The following is a 19942-nucleotide window of genomic DNA, read 5'->3' as shown; positions in this document are numbered from 1 at the left end:
TGGACATGTGTGCATTCCACTGGTTGTACACTTGATATATTAAGCATAATTTCTTAATCTAAAAAAAAAAGTATATTAGATATATATTAGGTTCCTTGCCAGTACCCGTGCAAGCAGACAGTTTTGTTATTTGCAGGAGCGCACACGTTCAGCTCTGCTGGAGACGCTGTATGAGGAACTGCACATCAATAGCCAGTCCATGATGGGTCTGGGTGGGGATGAAGATAAGCTGGAGAACGGGGGTGGTGGAGGAGGAGGGGGCTTCTTTGAATCCTTTAAGGTACAGCCCCATCCCTCTTTTGCATTTGATGTGCCGTTAATCTGCAACTCCACATGCATCAGGGAGAGAATGGTGATGACTGGAGAAACTTTCGGGATGCTTTTTTTTCCTCCCTCCCCTGTCTCTATGCTGTCTTTATGGATTCTGGGTATTCACACATGAGAAAAACAAAGCATAGAAAATTTGCAGTATCTCAAAGGACCAGTCCTATGGCATTTGATTCCCTCGCTTGGCAGCGACTGCTGAACTCGGTGTGTTTTCACATGATGGTGTAGTTTGGAGTATGAGGGAGTGTCCAGTTGTGTATGAAAGGCACTTCGCTCTGACTGTGAGTGCGCCATCAATGACCATTATGGCTGTGGTGCATGGCCCACACGCTGAAGCATGGCAGCAGAAGCTGTGAATGTGTGTGCCTGATGAATGATTTAATGACCTCTCATTAGGAAGCTCATGATGCACTTTGCATGTCTCCCAATGGGCAGCGTTCCCTTGCTGTTTCTCTTTTCTCTTCTGTCTGTGCCATATACTAGTTGTGGGCTGATTTATTTATTTATTTATTTATTTATTTCATTGTGTCTACAGAGAAATACATGCACCTCTTTGACAGAAACTCGTATCTTTATTCTGTCTGTATAAATGTGCTCTTGTCTGAAAATCTTGTTGTTCTCTCTGCCTGTCAAAAGCCATCTTACAGCCTCACCGTCTATCTATCACATCTCCACAAAGCTTTTCCAATTTCCCCGTCTGGTCTGCCTTGCTGTGGTGATTTTTCATGCTGCTCTGGCTCCTACTTTCCCTCATTTTTAGTCCTATCATGTTGGTCGTCTTCTCATCTAGCCCTACAGAGACGCAGAAGCCCACTCTAGATCCATGTTAAATTACATCTATTGCACAATAACAGAGGCAGAGTTAGCCTACTTCACCACAAAGCAAACACTCCCCTTGAACTGTCTATGAAGCTGCATTTCTCTCATGCAGCCTCTCCTTCCTGTCTGGTGACCTGCACTGCCCCTAAGTGTTCAAAAAATATTCCAACATACAAATTCCCACGTCTGTATGCTTGCATCGTGTTCACCGCAATACGCAATAAGTTCAAGATGTCGACATATTTACCTCCATTAAAGAAAATTGTGGAGCAAGTTGCCATTTGTGATAAATGTCCCATTCAGTGATATTTAGATGTGACTGTTTAAAATAATGAAGATGTAAGCCTTTTTCAGAATAATTATATGTCAGTAGAAGCACAGGTGTTTCATTCCTACTGTAGATGCATAAAAACGTTTTATCATGTAAGACCTTTGTGGAAACGAACAAATAAATCACACACTGTATCGTAAAGACTATTCGCTAATATCTACATGTTGGTGGACATTTGAAGTATCAGTCAGTGTGTTGCATTTCCACATAGTATCAGTGGCTCCGCTGACAATATCTCCTCGTTTCTCTCTGTAGCGGGTCATCCGCAGCAGAAGCCAGTCTATGGACGCCATGGGCCTCAGTAACAAGAAGTCACACACAGTCTCCACTAGTCACAGTGGCAGCTTTACCCACAATCCCGCAGAGAGCCCCAAAACCCCAGGGATTGTAAGTAGCCCATTTTGGTTCACACAGTGCCCACCTAACATATTCATTTAGTAGAATAGTAAGTAGTAAAGTAAAGTAGATAAGCACATATAGACATCCTCAACCCCGAGTCTCTCTCCTGAGCAGCACTTCACCAAATTGCTTCTGCTGGCACATAATAGCCTCTTATATTAGTATGTCAACATCAAAGCTCTCGTTTTCATTTCTGACATTTTAAATTCCCTCTTGCTTTGAATTAACGCTGCACTAACTGCCATTCTCAGCACTTTTATGTAAATAAGCAGGTTTTTCATGTCAGTTTCCTTAATGAAAAGCAAAAAAATTGATTCTCAGCATTTCATCAATTCTCATCCATTGAGACAATCTTACACGTCTCTGCTTATGTTACATGTTGAGTACACATTCTGAAATTAACCCCAATGGTTTCCTTCTCAATACAAGACGACTGATTATTTGTGAACCCCAGCCTTGGCCCTGTGCCGGGTCAGCTCAGCGTAGCAGCCGTTTGACTACCCAGACTCCCTCCCTCCCTCCTCTGTGTGCTTTTTGTCTTGACTGTTTCCTCCTGGAAATGTTCCCACCTCTCTATGCAGCTTTTTGCATGTGTGGCTGAACAATATGCATGGCCCGTGCCACAAATGCAACAAATGCAAGAAGCACCCTGTCTTGTCCTGTGTCCCTTTCAATGATGGGGTTGCTTATGTTTCGCCTGTTTTGGAAGCTGGGGAACTTTTGGGATTTGATTATTTAGCAAATATTGACCTGGAACTAAGTTCACCCCATTTATGAAAGAACAAAGTTTTCTTTGAATTCTGTTGACCCGCTCTGCCCTTTTTCTCCCTCCGAATGCACCACTACTAAGTCCTGTACCCCTCAGGGCAGAAACTGTCAACACGTCTGCTCCCTCGGCAGGGCTCCGTCTCCCGCTGTGCCCTCCTGTGTTTGGACCCCAGTCTGCCTTTGTGCTAAAAAAGCCCTCTTATGGTTTCCTCAGTATCATGTCTTTTGTATTAACTCATGCTGTGAAGTCTTTTTCAAGCTCTTTTGCACCTTGCAGTTTAAATTCTTTGTTGCTCAGCGCATGAAATCTTATGATGTGCTCTTTTCTTTTCCTTCCCTCTCTTGCCTTTTTCAATCTATCGTCTCTTTTTTCTCTGTCCCTTGTCCTGTCTTGTGTGGCTTAGTCATTGCTTGTCCCAGGGAAAAGTCCCAGTAAATATGGACGTCGAGGCAGTGCCATAGGGATAGGAACAATAGAAGAGGTTCACGTATAACTCTCCCTTCTTGTTTAATATTTTTTTGTCTAAACTTTGCTATTGTCTTTTTAAAATCTAAGTGTGTAGTGAGTGACTGCAACAGGATTTTAAATCTGTGACATTTCTTTGGCTATGGTTTAAATTACAATGTCATTCAACCAGTAGCCAAACCCTGTTTATGGTTTATGAGTGAGATGGAATGACACATCACAGACTCTCTGACATTACACCTTATTTACCTCCTACCTATAAATCGTTCCTGCAATTTGAATAGTTTTCCAGGAAGACAATGAATGTTTCGTTTTCACGCATGAACTCCTTCATTTCATTTTACTTTGAAATTCGTCCCTAAAAAGAGAAAAGTAGGATCAAACAAAGAAATCAAAAAACAAATCCAGCAAACAGTTGTGAAGAGACTCCCACTTCTCATGCAGTCATTCATTGCTGAATCATACCGCGTCTTAAATTAGAGATGTATACCTGACATTTTGAATTTTGAACAAATAAACTCAAGAGTCTGATGTTGTTGCTTTAAATGAAAAGCAAACAGAACACCCAGCAGGAAGACTCTAAGAAGGAAGGGTGACAAAATAAGTTGTCTTCTTCAGGGATAACTGGAAAAATAAGAAAATGTGAAATTTAAAACCAATTCCCACCTGAAACTTCTGTATCCTTCATTTGTAAATCGGGTTGCCAAATGTGTCATTACATTATCAGAAAATGCATCAATCCATCAGCTAATAAGTCCTTTGCTGCATATTTAACACCTACCGGTGAAGTACTGTCTGATTAATGTGAGCAGCTCACACTATCCCTGCAGTCTGTCTCACTTTCCTTTCTCTGCCCACCGTCAGTCATTGATCATTCCTGGGAAAAGCCCAACCAGGAAAAAGTCTGGGCCCTTCAGCTCCCGTCGCAGCAGCGCCATTGGCATTGAGAACATCCAGGAGGTCCAAGAGAGGAGGTGAGAGGATAGATCAGCAGGGCGTGGGTAGTGAGGAGAGAATAGTGTTGCAACAGATGGAAGCAGGGACATTGAAATGAAGTAATAAGCTATTCGCAGACACACTGAAAGTTAAATGTCTTTGTTGGCTTCTTTTTCATTTTACACTTATTATGTTTTGTCACAGAAGATTCAGAACAGAAACTTGAATGATGAGAGCACTATCCTCCGAGAACTTACAACATATGCTCAGCTCATGTGGACGTGCAGTAACAATTCTTATTATACGAAATAAATGAACCTTCATTATTTTCATATCTCAATCCCTTTCCGTCCTGAAGCCGAGAAGTGTCACCCAACACCCAGAGGACGCTCGATAGTGGCCACTTCCCGCAGGAAAATAGATCAGACAATTCCTCCAACCACAGTTCTCCAGAGTTTCCCACCACTAAGAACAGGTGAATGTTGATTTAAATTCATTTTTTAATAATTAACTGTGTTGCAATCAAAAACAAATGTTTTTTTTGGGGGGGGGGATAGAAGCCTTTAATGCGCAAGTAGGGGGCTCATTTGCATAGTTAAAACAGCCACTCCATTACATGGATGACTGCCTTTATAATCATAGTGAAGCCCCTCTGTCAATTTTAAAGCAAGAAGCCACAAAATTCACATTATCTCTTTCACAATTTCAATGTTCAGTTCCAAATGATCTAAAAACAGCCTGTGGAGGCAATTCACGCCTCTCACTCTGCAAGTGAAAGGCAGAAAACGATATAATAAAGCTCTGAGCATGTGATACATACAATGCTGCTACTTAATGCAGTAAAGCAAATTTTATCAAAAGAAAATTATATACGCACATGAAATAAGACTGATATGAGATGATGTGGGAGCATGATATAGCTTAGGCCATGCCTTAAAGGCTACATACCTATAACAGTCTGTAATAGGTATGGAGGCAAAGATAGTGAAATATAAAGGATACTTTCCTCAGTGTCATCCAGTCACCGGCCACTTTAGGACTGGCTTTCCCAACACCTGAGGAATTTACATAGTGCACAGTTGGGAGGGAACATGGGACGGGGCTCCGAGATGTAGACGACTACTTCATTTGTCCTTCTGGAGAATAGCATGCCCAGTGTTCAGAGTCTGGAAGTTTTTTTTTGTGTGCTCAGAGTGACCCAGGTGTGTAGTTTGGCGATGTGTTGCAGGGCGCCGTCCATCCCCGAGGCACAGGACCTTTCCCGCTCTTCCTCCAATGCCAGCAGCTTTGCCAGTGTCGTGGAGGAGCACGAGAACGAGCACGAGGCAGACGAGGAGTACGACACCGGACTGGTGGGTGCACACCCAAACCGAACAGCAGCAGACGGCTTCTGTCCACCGGCAAACTCTTGGCCCATTGATATTCATCTCACGCTTCCTGAGGGCAACCAAATAATTGGTTTTTTATCTATTGTTAGCTGGGGCTTGCTATCCCAGTAATCCCAGTTCTCAACATAGATTCCAGAGTAATCCATATTTATGAGTTTATCCACTTCACATACATACATAGAACTAAAAAAAGAAACACGTTACAGATGAGGGCTGTAGTTGTGATCATGCTGTGTCCTTGTCCTTCCTCTACCCCCCTTTCACAGGAAAGTATGTCTTGTGTTACGCCACTTAAGAGAGACTCATTTGTGTACAGCTCTGGGGTGGATGACTCTGTGTGCAGTACCAGCCAGGGAAGTTTTTCAGGTGAGTTCAGGAGGAACAAATTCCTATTACTGGGCCAGCAATTGCCTGAAGGTGTGCAAAGCTACCTAAAGGTCAGCCTCTTCACATATCCAGGGTACCCGGGGAAAAGCCAGATGGGGTGAGGGTATAAAAATAAAACTCTCCAATTAGTATCGAAGCAGCTTTGAGTGATGAGTGATGAACTTCACCTCAGCTGAACCAGTTAAGCTCACTTCTGCCAACTGAATGTGTAAAATGAGAGAAGCACTTTGCCAACTCGTCTTAGTGAAGTTCACTTTGCCTGCAGCATTACAAACTTCCCGCACAACTCTCTTTATTATGCACTTTTTTTTCCTTTCACTAACGGTTCACTGTGAGCCATTAATCTTTTGCATGCCGGAAGATTTTTCATCTAGAACAGCTGGCAGCATTATGTGCCTGTGTTTATTAAATATGACAGCCGCACATCTGTCGCTTTCTTCCAGCTTCTCATCTCCAGCAGCAACCGGATGGAGTGAAGACGTTTGAGCCGAAAGGGACAGAAAGCAAACCCAAAATGGAGCGCCCCCCGCAGGAGCACAAGTCCTCCTTGGTGAGACAATGCGCCTGGCCTCGGCCATTAGGCAACGACAAGATGGATTCTCACTATAGTGAATGTTCCTCCTAATTACAAATACTCACCATTTCCTCTGACTTCCACCACACAGTTAAGGATTGTTTAAGTTGTTATTATTCATCCTCAGGAGTAAATTAACACCTGCACCCAAATTAAATGTCAACTCATTCAATAGTTGCCAGAATATTTCCTGCCAAACCACAACCACATTAGAAGCTCCTGGTCATATGAGGGGAGAGGTCAGTTGGGTGTATCCTTTGAGCAGGAGGATTGTCTTTAAAAAATGTAATCCAACAGCTGAGGTGAAATCTTTGTCTAGATCAAAGTGTTGAAGTGATGTTTCCACTTTCCTGGGTAACAACAGATTCATCGAGACACATTAATCAGTTGTTCTAAGTGCAATTTTTCTCTTTACTAATACTAACTGTGTATCTTTTCTTAACTGTATGCAGAACTGTTAGCCACGCCCAAGTGATCACTACGTCAGCGTCCATTTTCAGGTGAGACATGTTTCTAATTAACAGAAAGACACCAAGGGCATTTTCCTTTTCCTCTTACAAATCTATTTCTATCTTCTCTTCCTGTCACAGCATTCCCATATGAGGCATCTTGTGCCTCAAATGAGCCAAGGGCATGATGATTTCCACCACTGATGCCAAGGAGAGCAAAATTAGACCCAATCCAAAAACTGGAAGGTCCTCCATGTTAAGCTTGGCATGGATCTGCCATCCACCTGTCACGACAGACACCCAGTTCCACCGCCATGTTCCTACCTGTCGCCCTCCACATGCTCGAGGCAAAGGAAAAGAGAGACGTCCACACCCAGGCACCCAGCATGACAGTCAGCTGTCAGCTGGTTTAAAAGAATAAGTCATTTTCCAGGCCAGTATGCTCTGAAAGCCAATTGTACACTGTCTTGCCGTACCACTCAACTGTTGTGCGTCTCCTTTTAAAGATCAGGAGTCGATTCTTGTGACTGAAAGAGACGTGAGAATAACAGAAATCCAAAGGACAAAAGGGTTTGTACGAGAGAGAAAATGTTCTTTTTAACATCAGCTCACATCCCTCTGGTTTTTAGTTTAGACCTTGATTTAACTGGATGTTTGTGTGTGAGTGTGTGCGCACGCTCGTGTGTCTGTCAGGCCATTTTTTTCTGTTCTATTGATGATCTATTCTTATTATTCAGTGGAGTACTCTTTAGTGGATATTTGTCGTGTTTAGCGACTCATGTTTTTGATGGAGGGTACTTGTGTGATGCTGCTGTTGGCGGCTGCATCGATCACTGCATTTTCTCCTCGGTGGGTGAGGGTGATACCTACTGCAGAAAATGTGTGCAAATTTTTTTCATTTAAAATGTTGTTGTGACACTGTCAAAAAAAAAAAAAAAAAAAAAAAAAAAAAAATCTGGCGATGCTATTTAACTATAGTAAAAAGCAGAATTTCTGTAGTGCCCCAACTAGCAACATGCTCCCTCCCCTCCACCCACTCCACAGTTCAAGGTACTGCTGTTCTAGACCTTTTGTCTCCAAATGCTCTCTCAGTCAGGTGTGCATCCAATGGTACTGTGCATGGTGTAAATCTGCTTGCCAAAATCCTCTCCTCTGTACACTGGTGCCATGCTTGACATAGAGGTGTGTGTCCTCCGTGCCCCCCCCCCTCCCTCAAAGTGATGTGTGTTTAATTGAAAACCAGCTGACATCTCCAGATACAGTGCAATTCGCTGATCGCGAGCCACAGTTTCCTACTTGATCTGTAAAGTGTAATATATGTACGTGACCGAAGCACTACATTTTCAGAGTCATTCTGAAATGTTGACCTTTGAGAAACCTGATATGAATTACACTGTGACCTGTCTTGAAGTTGCCTTTATGAGTCACGTGAGCTGCTTTGAAGGAAGGTCGTATTTAAAGTGGCTTGAATGTAAAACTAGGCAGGCGTGTATTTATTTGTATCTTTCTGTTCTAATGAATGAGGATGCTGTGTTGATTCCTAAACACAGTAAACATCAGTGTGAAACAGCTCACATTTCCTAAAAGGATCAGTTTTTTTTCCTGTTCGCGTTTTGTTATGAAGGAACAAAATGTTTTATTAAGTGAAGCAGACGTGAGATTCATTGCTGTAGTAAGCATATAAAGTTTGTGAAAGTACAAAGGTTTAAGACACTGGACCAAAAATCTAAACAGCCTGTATTCATCAAACTATTTCTAGCAACAAATAACCAGAATCAAATAAAAATGTTGAATTCAACTCTAAAGAAAAAACAGAAACGATAAACGTACAATTCTGATTATAACTGCACATTTGCGCATCACAGCCTGTTAAATGATTTTTCTGAAAATGAATCAACTCCTGTTGATTTTCCTCTGGACTTCTGCTGGAAATGCTTGAGTAGATGAAGCATGCCCTCTTGTGGCTATGTAATATTATAAGACATTGCTATGTGGTACCATTCATCTATGTGCTTAACACTGTATGCCAACAGCAGATCGAAACCACTTTAACTGACTGGGAGCGAATCATCTATGTGCTTGATTCAAATGATTGTATTTTTGTTCATGTCAGTCTGCTTTAAGCCCTCGTTGAAAAGACCTGTAAATACTGCTTTACATCCTTTTTGTAAATGAAACCAACAAAATGTTTAATAAAGATGAAGAAGAGTACAATAGCTCAAGCCCTTTGGGTACTTCTGGCTCCCTAAATGAGTAGCATAAGTGCAGCGGTATGAAAATGAGGAATACATTTGGAAAAGACGTGCCACTTGATGCAAAATAATTCATAAGTGAATTTTTTATGAGTTTGCAACAGATAATTTAAGGCTCACTCTCTCTCTCTCTCTCACACACACACACACACAAAGCCAATTCAACATGCCCAGGGGAAGGTTGTAAAGGTATTGCAAGTGATTTGATCATTTACAAAACAGTACAATTTTGCTGAAAAGTTGTATCGATAGAAATGTTTTAAATATATGTAAACACTTTCAGTTCAGTTATGTCATCGTGAAAAGGCAATTATCCTTTGTTTTTCATGGGCCACACCACCTTGTGTGCTTGTTTGCTATCTCACTTTTGATTGCCTGCTGAAAGATTACATCCATGGCACAAACTGGAAGATTAAAATGGATTGCTGCTTAGCAACAGGAAGAATTAAATGCATACAGAGTCGAGAGACAGATGGTGAATCAACAAGTGAGCTCTCCCTCCATCAAACGATAAAAAGGGAGCTTGCCTTGTTTCCTGTTTAGTCCTGACTGTTTGATTGTTGCTGCCTTTTTGTCATTACAGGGACAAATGGGGACTGTTTCAGATTTTTAAGTGGGCGTTGGATTGGAAAAGGTTGGGAACTCCTTTGTGTTTTGTCTATTGAGAACACATTTCTATTCCATTTATGGTTGAATATGAATGTGTTACCATCCTGTAGTTACAGAGACTTTACTTTCATAGATAGTGGCAGAGTGAGCCATTCCTGTGCTGGTTTCAAATTAGTTTCACATGCATGTAGCGCAATGTCATTTACAAATGATTTGTTTAAAAACAAAGCGATGGATGTGTCCCTTAAACTTAATCGGTCTTCTCATTTAGCAGATCATTTGAAGTCTTAAGGGACACACTCATTCCAATCAATGACTGAGAAGGAAGTTGCTTTGCACTTGAGCGATTCACAGGGAACAATGCCTATATGCCATCCAGCATTACTATTTTAACGTGGACGCTGTGCCGGAGCTGTATTAAAATGCTGCCGATGCAAACTGAACACTTCCTTCCGACTCAGAGTCGCATTAAAAGTTGTCAATTTGCAAACCCAGCAGTGGCTTTTATGGGGCATGAAATTTATGTGCCACCTTTCTTAGCCGTCCCAGCAAATTTTTGTGGTCATTCTCTGCACGTTTTTGTCGGCAGATCAGTTTTATAGCCTTTTATTAAGTTATTAACAGAAGCTGAAGCAGTCAAGGTAAACTGTTAGATGAAGAGGTTCAGGCATTATGCTGCAGCCCTCCATCTCCTCAGCAAGCTCACTTTTTCAGCAAATCACAGCTGAAATTATTATTGACTCTTTTACTTCTCGGGCAAACAGCATTTAGGTCTTTTAGGCATCTGCAACGTCACCAAATGAAGCACTGAAATGTTAAGGATTACAACTTTAGCTCCTCATCATCCACAGCTCAGCTGTGTGTTTGTTTTGTTTGTTTTTCACATCTCCAGGTTCCACCATTTGAAGTTAAACGGTACCCTACGGACGTTGGAACCACAGTGCACCTCTCCCAGCAATTTGTGGTAAGCAGCAAAGTCATCTATAAAAGTGCAGTTGAGGCCCAGGCGCTCCATCAGGGAGCACATCTCAGCCTCCAAGGCGCAGTGTCCGTTCACCTTCGGGCCAAAGGGCTTCGGGATGCCAAGGTTTTTTCCCAAAACGATCATGTTCACCTTGGGGGGGGGGGGAAGGCATGGCAGACACACAGCGGTGCTATCAGCTCCCAGATGCACACACTATCTCAAATTGATGATAGGAACTTTCATTCCTCTTAGCCTGGAATAAACCATTAGGAAGTTATTATGGCTGAATCATATCAAAACCTACCATGTCAGGGTAGTAAGCCACTGCTCTGAGCCCCCTCTCACCGTTGTCCTCATCCACCATCAGCTTGAAGAGAATTGGCAGGTCAATGATGTCCTCTTCCTCCAGACCCAGCTCCCTCTTCAGGACGTCCCTGTTCCAGTCGATGCAGCTCTGAGAGAGAGAGAGGAGACATTAAAAAAAAAAAAAAAAGAAGAAAGAAGTAATGTAATTTATGCATTGTACAACACAAAAGCATGAAACTATGTTTGGTTCAAGCTCCAAATGTTACACAAACAGTGACTCATAAGATGCCCTCTCTGCAACGTGTCGTTTTGTCAGATGTCTGCCCAGCTTGAAATTATGCCGTAGGTGGTTTCAGACTGTGGATTAGGTATAATAACAGCCTGCGACTGCATTTCACATTTCGGCCTTAGCTCCTTCGTATCAGCAAAGGGAAATCCTGATGTGCCGGCAGCCTGACCTCACCCGCATCCAACAACACTTATGGAATGAGCTGAAACGCTGAAAGTGTGTCAGGGCCTTATCGGCCAACATCAGCAACACGCTCTTTTGGCTGAATGGGAGCAAATCCCTGCAGGCAGGTTACAAAATCCTGTTGTGGAAAGCCTTCTCATAGAGTGGAGGCTGCTACTAGCCCACAGCTTTCATCTGAAATAGTATTTCATCAGCCTTTCTGGGAACGAGTCTCCGCTTACAACACACTCACCTGTACGTAGTTATTTTCATACTGGAGATGGGCATCACTCAGTACTTCATCCACTGTTTTCAGCTGCTCATCTTTCAGACCTTGTTAAAAAGATTTTAGGAATGACTGTCAGGAATTGCATGTTGAATTTGTTCATTGCTACGATGCACGCTGCAAACAGACGGGGCCTACCCTCAAACAGTTTGGCCTGACCATGACCGTTGCGCTGTAACTTTCTGAATAGTTTGTAGCCTGCATCTGGGCTGGCAAGCAAGAGGCGGAAGCGCTGCGGACAGAAAAACAGACCTCTTAATCAATCTCGCAATGTACAAATGTGCATGTCAGCATAATCCAGAAAAAGCAGTTCGTTCTACCTTTCTGTCAAGTGCTGGAACAAATGTCATGAATTCATCTATATGGCCGACAAGGAGCCAGTCAGAATACAGAGCAATCGGCTCCTGAACCTTCTGAGCCCACAGGAAATCTTGAACTACTTTGGTCATGTTGCGTCCCTTAGTTGCCCTTAAAAAATGAAGAGGTGTAGGTTTTTCCATAAATCCTCTATCAGCTGGTCAGTTTAGTGTTTACTGTGCTACAACAAAGAACTGCTTGCATGAATCAGATGAAAAAATGCTGAGAACTCACGTCGGAAAGGCCACTCCGATGATAATCCTGCCCAGGGGGTAGTCTTTTCCGTTCACAGTAACAGGAGGACTAACTTCCAGATTTCCGAATGAGTCAAGACTGCTCACATCTCTTCGGTGGGCTACCCTTGTCACATAGCCAAAGTCGGGGCCCTGAGGACGTACATTTGATTAAGAATTCAAGATAGAGAGCAAGGCATCAGAGACTTTTCATTTCCCAAAGGCTTTGTCTTACGAGAAGTTCGTTGTACGGGAAGTCCTCAAGTTTTCCATCTCGAGGGGAATCCAGAACAACAGGAAACCCATGATGAGGTGAATCAATGTAACCAAACTCCAGCTCATCCTGAAAAATAAGTATACGGGATGTTATAGTGCTGCTGTATTTTAGTTCTTTGAATGTCCTAGTTAGTTCAGTGATAAAGTGATAATAAAACCTATGACACTGTTACGACAGTAACTCATGACTTAGCATGTTCAACAAAATTCATTTCCTCACCCAACCTCTACTTTTCTATGTTCCTACACAATTACCAATTTATCATTTTTTGTACTTTTTTTTTTTGTACAATAGCAATTAACGGTAGTCCAAGTTTTATTAATTGCATGTAAATATACTGTTACATGGCGCTGTAATTATTCCGGCACACTGACAGTCAATTCCCACTGAACGAGAAACAATGACAGGTAAAGATAAAAATCTGCATGACACATTTAGGTCACTCACCTGCATCCATCGATCTCCTCTGTTCATGTACTCGTGGCAAACCTTCAGCTTGTACTTGCTCTTCGCAACAAGGCTTTTCATTCCTTTCAGGAAGTGGTAGTTATCAGATGTACTGAGAAGGCAACCACAGGCAGACGTGAGTTTCCTAGTTCTCTTTTCATACAAATTTGTCCGACTCACAGCTTACAGATAGAAGGCAGATACAACAAAGTGAAGTAATTTACATGTGATATTAGTAAAAATGGGAGGAAATGTGTGGCACTATGCCGTGAACACCTCTTTAGCCACTATTCATCGATCTTAGCTTACCTGCAGACAAACACCTCCACAGGCTCCAAGGTGTTGGGTGTCATTATCCAGGGTGCAACTCTAAACACCACTTTGTCCGTGAAAATGGGCGTCTCGGGGATACCCTGTGAAACCACAACAACTGCTGGGATCTAACTGAATTCAATTTACAAAATGTACCACATTCTTTTGTTGGGTAAGTCAGTTTATAGCAAAAATAATGCCGAAACAAGTAATTAGATGAGCACTTTAAAATGCAGCTGAAAGATGAGAGGTGAACGGGTATAGAGGTGGACAGGAACAGATTAAATTCCCAATTTCATTTCAAACCTTTTACATAAAATACATGGTGAAAAGAAGAGGTAGAATATGAAATAAAGGTGTGTTAACAGTGGATGTCATGCTGCAGGCCTTACGTCACAGATGGGCTCCAACAGACTGAGGTTGATGCTGATGAGCCCATCAAAGTCTTTGTCAGGAAATCTGAGGCCCTCCACATAAAAGTTCATTTCTGTTACGCCTCCAATGTAAGGCACTTCTTGTGTCAGGTTCTCGCTGCTCAGGACCAGTGGATAGTCCTTCACAAAATAGTTATACAAGAGTCTCTGTGCTGAAGAGACGAAATCAGAGATGAAGTTCAAATACTCTGCCGCCCAATATTGAAGAAACTTAGAAAAAAAAAAAAAAAAACATAAGATGGCACAAAATCTTCACTAATGCATTGCATGCTAATTGCATCATCTGTTTTTGGGCTTTCGTTTCTACTCACATGGGGCTTTCTGCAAGACTTTAGGGGATCTGGACATGAAGACTCTGACACTGTCTGCGTCACCTTGAGACATGTGCATGGTGAGCTTGTAGCCCTCTGGGAGGTGAGCAGGGCCTTTGGTCCTCAGCACCATGACTGACATGTCCCTCAGATCTGGACATTCACAGGGAGTCATGTTAATGACACTCAACCCCGCCCGCCAACACTCACTCTATTTGTTCTATTTCACTCTATTTGTTCCTCACTCTTTTAAGCAAACACAGGCAGCGTGATCGTTCTGCCAACAGGCTTGAGAAAGCTCATAGCTCAGTGCAGAATGGGAACTGATACCATGTTACCTGACACTTTGGAGACGTAGTTCTGCTCTGTGTCTAGCTTCTTCCAATAGGTCTGCTCAGAGTCACAGTTGACCAATAGGATGGCTCCATGGCCTTTCAGACCCCATTTCCAGGAGCCCTAACATGTTTTCAACAAATTAGACATGGGAATGAAGTTACAAATGAGTCACAAATTCCTGGAAAATCTTCACAGTAAGCTTTGTGAAACATCTCAAAGCCTCAGACAACAACAAGGATTTTACTTGAGCATATTAAACTGCAACCACAAAGAGATTACAGGGCTAGAGAAGTTTGTTTAAATGCACTTATATAGAATAGTCTCTGGTCGGAGGGTGAAAGTATAGAGAGAGAGAAAAAAATCACATTAAGTTAAACGACAAAACTCTTGGATGGTCTCGAACTACAGCCTGCTCAGACTTGTACAGAGATGTTATCTGTTGCACCTGAAAATGAGAAGCATGCAGTGCAGACTTTATTTCATGAATAAATGATCCAGGTGATTGACTGACCAATTCCTTTTCTTAACACCTGGTGTGTTACTGGTAATCAGAAAGCTTAAAATAAGCCTCTCCTTCATAGTTGTCATTTCACGCAGACACATCTGCCCTCACCTTATTAGGGTTGTTTTGCTCCACAACACCGTCTCTGTCAGCATCCACGTCCAGAGAGATTTCTGTGTGACAGACACATTTTATTTATCACACAGCAGCTTTGCAAAGGCTGCTTATATGGTTTGTACATCGCAGCTGATGCACATAGATTTATGTACAATAAGATTAAAATATATGGACTGTTCTGGTGACAAAAGTTAACTGCATGTTGCTTTATTATGTTTAACTTACCAACAGCAGTCAGGTGCAGCAGTGCTTTCCCCAAGACCTCTTTATTCCACCCATAGTACCAGACAGACAACTTAGAAAATTAGAGCACAAGTCGATTAATATTCACAAAACAAATATATTTGGGAAAAAAAGCATTCTACATTTTAAAGCAACAGTCTCGAATATTAACTCTATTTTTTAAAGTCATAATCAGAAAATTTTAAAAGTAAACGTAGAAATTCAGACAGAGTTTTTGTTCCGGACTCTGAAGCCGAAATATTTGGTTTAATTGTTACAAAAACACTGTTTCGGGTAAACTGCTGGCTATTCAGAGATCTTACGAAAGAAAAACCTGAAAAATTGTCGCTCATTTATTTTCAAATACAGTAAACATGCATACGCAGAGATGACACCTTGCTCCATCAGGGTCATTGCAATGTCCTACCTTGCTATCATTCTCTGATTCACTGGCTTGGCTCATGGTGATGAGTAGCACTGAGTTTTCACTGAGAGGGATGGGAGAGAGGTGGGACGTCACAAGAGGCGCAGGGCTGATGCTGTGGTGAACATTGGCAGAGGTCTTCACAGAGAAGAACGCCGAGTCCGGCGGGGCATTCCTGGAAATAAGAGAAGCGGCATATTTCCTGCCCATTAGTGCTGTTTACACCATACAGACTTAAAGTATTTATTTGATTATGGGTGTGTGGGAGCAGATGTGTGTTTATATATATGCAAAGAACACTGACGCATGGGGGAACACTTGTCACGTTATTTTTCACAGAAATGGTAGCCATGATATGGTGATGCACGATGCAGTACAAAGACCGAGGACAACAGCTGGCAAAAAACTTTCAGGAAAAAAATGTGTTTATAGTGTGTAGCTTGATAGAGTGCTTGAATTTTGCCAAAGGACAGTCCCACGTATCATCCACCACCTGATTTTAGTTTGCCATTGTGTCAGCTGTTTTACCACTTCTTTGTTTAGGGAAACACAGCCCTGCAGTCACAATTTCAAATGAGCGTATGAGTGTGAAAAGAGACACTCTGTCTTAATGAACGATATTCGCACGGCTTTCAGTGCACTAAAATAGTCACAGGTCCCCGTAGTGCTATTGCCCCTGTGCATACTGGTTGTTAAGTGGGGCCTGTCTAATACGGCTCCAGTGTCACTGAGGGTTTTTCCCGGATGAGCTGCAATGGAGTGATCATATAAGTACGGACAGCAGGAATGATCACAGAAGCCCGTGCCTTCATACCTCTTTCAGTAAAATATGGCTGAGAGACTGTTAACCTAATCTTTCATATTTTAATATGGGGTCCTTAACAACACAACACTTTTTGGACATTCCAAAAATTGCTCTGAGCCCCCGAGGACATGTGCCAGTCTCCCACTTTGCCTAGTTGGTAATCCATCCTCATGCTTTTGTGTAGGCTGGCATTGGCAGGATCTATGGACTACATTTCTTTGGTAGAACAACGTTGCTCCTGTTGCCTGCAACAAAAGCAGACTGTTAAGTCAATCCACTGTAGAAACACGAAACCATGAGGTCAGCCGCCACCAGGATCTCTATGCAAATGATGACCTGACACACAGCTTTGTTCATATGGGTTCACAATAGAACTCTACAGACGTACGAGATAAGTAGATACAACCACTATGGATGTATTCTAATGCAACAAGCCAGCAAAGAACGCCTCTCCCATTATGGTTTTAAAGATAATATTTGCTGAACTGGTTCTAGAGAGGTTGATTCAACGGCTACATACTTTTGGAGGACCTTTTGAATTATACTGGGTTATACAGCAGGTTTGTTGGATTAAACTGCTTTAGTTTTAGATAAGGTAGACCTAAAAGACCGGCAAGTTATTGTTCATTAACCCGGTTCAAGTGCATTAATAGAGCAAATGGAAGCATTAGCTTTGGGTGGTAAATTTTAAGCTTTTTCTTGGTTAAAAGCTGAATATCATCACGGGAGAAACGGGAAATAAAGGATTAAACACAACAAAACAAGACTTAAACGGTAGTGCGAATAAAACAGAACTGAATAGAACATTTCCCCTTTGGGCCATTTTTTTTATTATACGTTAGTTAATTAAATATATATGGAACATTAAATTCCCCAAAACCTCAAATCGCAAGTCTTCACAGCTCCTCTGAGTCTCGGTGGGTGTGTTTACAATTTGCTCTGAGGCCAAATGAAACGAGCTCTTACCTGTTCAGGTTCACCCTCAACTCGGAGCCGACGACATACAGAACATTCGCGGTTTTATCGGAGTCTAGTCTGAGAGTCCGGGACTGAATCATGGTGGCAGAACTCCGCAACGGTGCCGACATGAGGAAGCAGATCTCGGACTGCTGTCTGTGCCGAGCGCAACAAGTGTCGGCGGAGGCAGCAGGTAGTCCAGGATTATGGCTGTGCAATCCGCTGATTGGTCAGACAACTGCCCCCATCCCCCCCCCCCCCCCCCCCCCCCGCCCCATTACCCCCCCTGCCCCATTACCCCCCCTACAGACACACCTTATCTGTCCCCTCTGTGCTGCCTCAGGTTTATTGTGTTTTAAGACCATGTGCTCATTATAGTTTGTTTTTTTTTTTTTGATGTTGTTTGTTTTAATTCCCTGACTACAAGACAACGTAGCTGCTCATTATGGTCATTATATCGGCCAAGTCATTCAGATAGTTTGTTTTAAAAGTATGACAGAGAATAGCAGCGGAGTAATGGGTGGCTTTGATGACGGGTAGATTAGAGCTTATTATCTTGAATTATAATTAAATGAAATAATTATTTTGGATTTTCTCGACCATCGGACTGGACCGGTCGGGTCGCGCCTCACAGGTCGCTTTAGGACGCCTGGTTCTTTTTTTTTTTTTTTTTTTGTCATTACAAATCGAAACGGGAATATAAAGTGAACATTACAAGAATGCAAACCCCTTCATTACAAATCTGTCCATTGCCATTTATTTACCCATCCATCCAAATCCCACATTGCTTCTGCTCCGAGTTTTTTTTTTTTTTTTGTTCTGCAGCAATTAAACTGCCGAAGTCAATCACACTTTGCACACTACAGCCCCAGAGCAGACCCCCCCCCCCCCCCCCCCCCCTCCCGTATTACAGGTGAATAAATGCGCAGAGGAAAGCAGGTGAGCCTCCCGTCAGCCTACCTGTACAGGTTGATATCCAGGGTGGTGCCGACGACGTGCAGGACGCTCTGCGCGCTCCGTGTGGTCAGCCGACATGCCCTGTGGTGTCCTGGGGCTGAAAGGCTCCCCCTCTGCAGGAAAGAGGACACATAGCCTTGTGAGATGGACTGATACATGCCTGGTGGTTGTTCTCCTCAAGCCGCTGAAGGAACACTGGCGGTGGTGCCTCTCCGTGCCTGGGGTTGGCATTTTAAACTGAGAGGAAGGGCACTCCCTCATTCTGTTTGGCTGACAATGGGAAAAATTAAATGTAAAAAAAAAAAAAAAACATCTGTTGATTAATTGCCTGAGGTAAAGGGTGCAGTTGGCTCTAAATCAAATGTGGGGGGATATACCAGTGGATTTATCTCAGTCCCTGCAGTGGGAACAACTGTGAGGGGAAAGTGTCTACTGATTGTGTTGGTCCACTGACCACACAACTGTGACGTCCCCCAATGACAAGACTGCAGTCTAAGAAAGCACTCCCTCTGCAGCCTCTGGGGAAACTTCTGAACACCAATATAAACAACCACAGTTGGCAGTTACTGTCAAATGTTAACAATGTTAACAAAAAAAACAAAAAAAAACTATTGGATATGGATCAAGACTGGGGATTACTCAGTTACCAAAATAAAGTTATGATAAAGATAAAAGTCCCTATGGTATAAATAATTTATTTAAACAATCATAGCCAGTTCGTAAGTAATTTATCTTTATATACATTTTATTTATATTTTATATTGCTCTATATTTCATGTTCTTTTATTCACAGTCTTGTCTTTCACCAAAGACAACTCTCTTTGACACAGCCATTATTTTTGCACAATAAAGATTTGTGAACTTTGGACTTATTTGTGAACAGCTTCAAAAGCCATATTAACCTTAATTTGAGCCCACTCCTCCAACAAGTGTGATGGCTGGGTGCAGGGCCCTTCTATGTCAAACTGAGTTGATGGGTGCCGTGAAGAGTTGGACTTCCTCAGTCTGAACTTTGCTCCATTGGCCATCCTCATTTCTGACCCAGAAATGGGTTGGTTCTGCTCCTCTGAAACCTCAAACGTCAAGCCCCACCTGCCCCCCATCGTCCCAACAAAATGCTAAATGCTAAAATAAATGAAATACGAATGAAATAAAGTCAATGGAGTAACGTGATGTTATGAATGTGTTTGTAGTTTCTGTCACAAATGAATCAACTTTGTGACGTCACAGACCTCATATGACCTCTCATTATTATTATCATTATTATTATCTCATTATTTTCTCTCTTTAGTTCCGGGTTACATTTTTGTTAACGTTCTTTCACTTGGGCTCAATGTGAGGTAATAGTGTTTGTGTGCTGGTAAGATGTAAGAGCTTTCTTGTCAATGCATAAAGGCAATAATAAAGACGTTTGTCAAGCCCCACCTGTCACGCCTCTGTTTCCCAGCAGCTGGGCGGCCCCGCACTTTTAAAGAGCTCCGAGCTCCGCTTTATATTTATTCCCTGTAGACAATCCAAATTGTGGAAATGAGCAGAATT

At 42.4% G+C, this 19942-nt stretch overlaps 2 protein-coding genes across 5 annotated transcripts in view; one reads left to right on the top strand and one right to left on the bottom strand.

Annotated features, from left to right (window-relative positions):
• Positions 1-7798, top strand: part of rap1gapb (RAP1 GTPase activating protein b) — a 47765-nt gene extending 39967 nt beyond the window's left edge. The window contains exons 17-26 of one of the 3 annotated variants that reach the window (XM_029501483.1): positions 137-280; positions 1733-1864; positions 3049-3126; positions 3975-4084; positions 4405-4521; positions 5275-5398; positions 5701-5800; positions 6265-6371; positions 6848-6895; positions 6986-7798. In XM_029501483.1, coding sequence (XP_029357343.1) covers positions 137-280; positions 1733-1864; positions 3049-3126; positions 3975-4084; positions 4405-4521; positions 5275-5398; positions 5701-5800; positions 6265-6371; positions 6848-6856 — 921 coding nt within the window. In that variant the 3' untranslated portion in view covers positions 6857-6895; positions 6986-7798. Of the gene's footprint in view, positions 1-136; positions 281-1732; positions 1865-3048; positions 3127-3974; positions 4085-4404; positions 4522-5256; positions 5399-5700; positions 5801-6264; positions 6372-6847; positions 6896-6985 lie in introns of all 3 variants that reach the window. The other 2 variants (XM_029501482.1, XM_029501484.1) reach the window with 2 other exon arrangements.
• Positions 7799-8455: 657 nt separating this feature from the next.
• On the bottom strand, positions 8456-19440 carry padi2 (peptidyl arginine deiminase, type II). 2 transcript variants are annotated; one of them, XM_029501485.1, is made up of 17 exons: positions 19306-19440; positions 18407-18516; positions 15688-15859; positions 15264-15333; positions 15033-15094; positions 14422-14539; positions 14084-14236; positions 13731-13924; positions 13336-13439; positions 13027-13138; positions 12538-12645; positions 12304-12455; positions 12033-12180; positions 11851-11944; positions 11680-11759; positions 10974-11123; positions 8456-10819 (listed from the first exon to the last, which is right to left on the bottom strand). In XM_029501485.1, the coding sequence occupies exons 1-17, from the start codon at positions 19435-19437 to the stop codon at positions 10586-10588; spliced, it is 2193 nt and encodes a 730-aa protein (XP_029357345.1). In that variant the 5' UTR covers positions 19438-19440; the 3' UTR covers positions 8456-10585. The 2 variants fall into 2 exon arrangements, with proteins under 2 accessions (XP_029357345.1, XP_029357346.1); XM_029501486.1 differs by lacking the exon at positions 19306-19440 and having other exon boundaries at positions 18407-18605.
• Between the last annotated feature and the right edge of the window lie 502 nt (positions 19441-19942).

The sequence above is a fragment of the Echeneis naucrates genome, chromosome 5, assembly GCF_900963305.1.
Source record: "Echeneis naucrates chromosome 5, fEcheNa1.1, whole genome shotgun sequence".
Lineage (NCBI taxonomy): Eukaryota > Metazoa > Chordata > Actinopteri > Carangiformes > Echeneidae > Echeneis > Echeneis naucrates.
The sequence above is the reverse complement of the archived record's forward strand: the minus strand, read 5'-3'. Positions and strand labels throughout refer to the sequence as shown.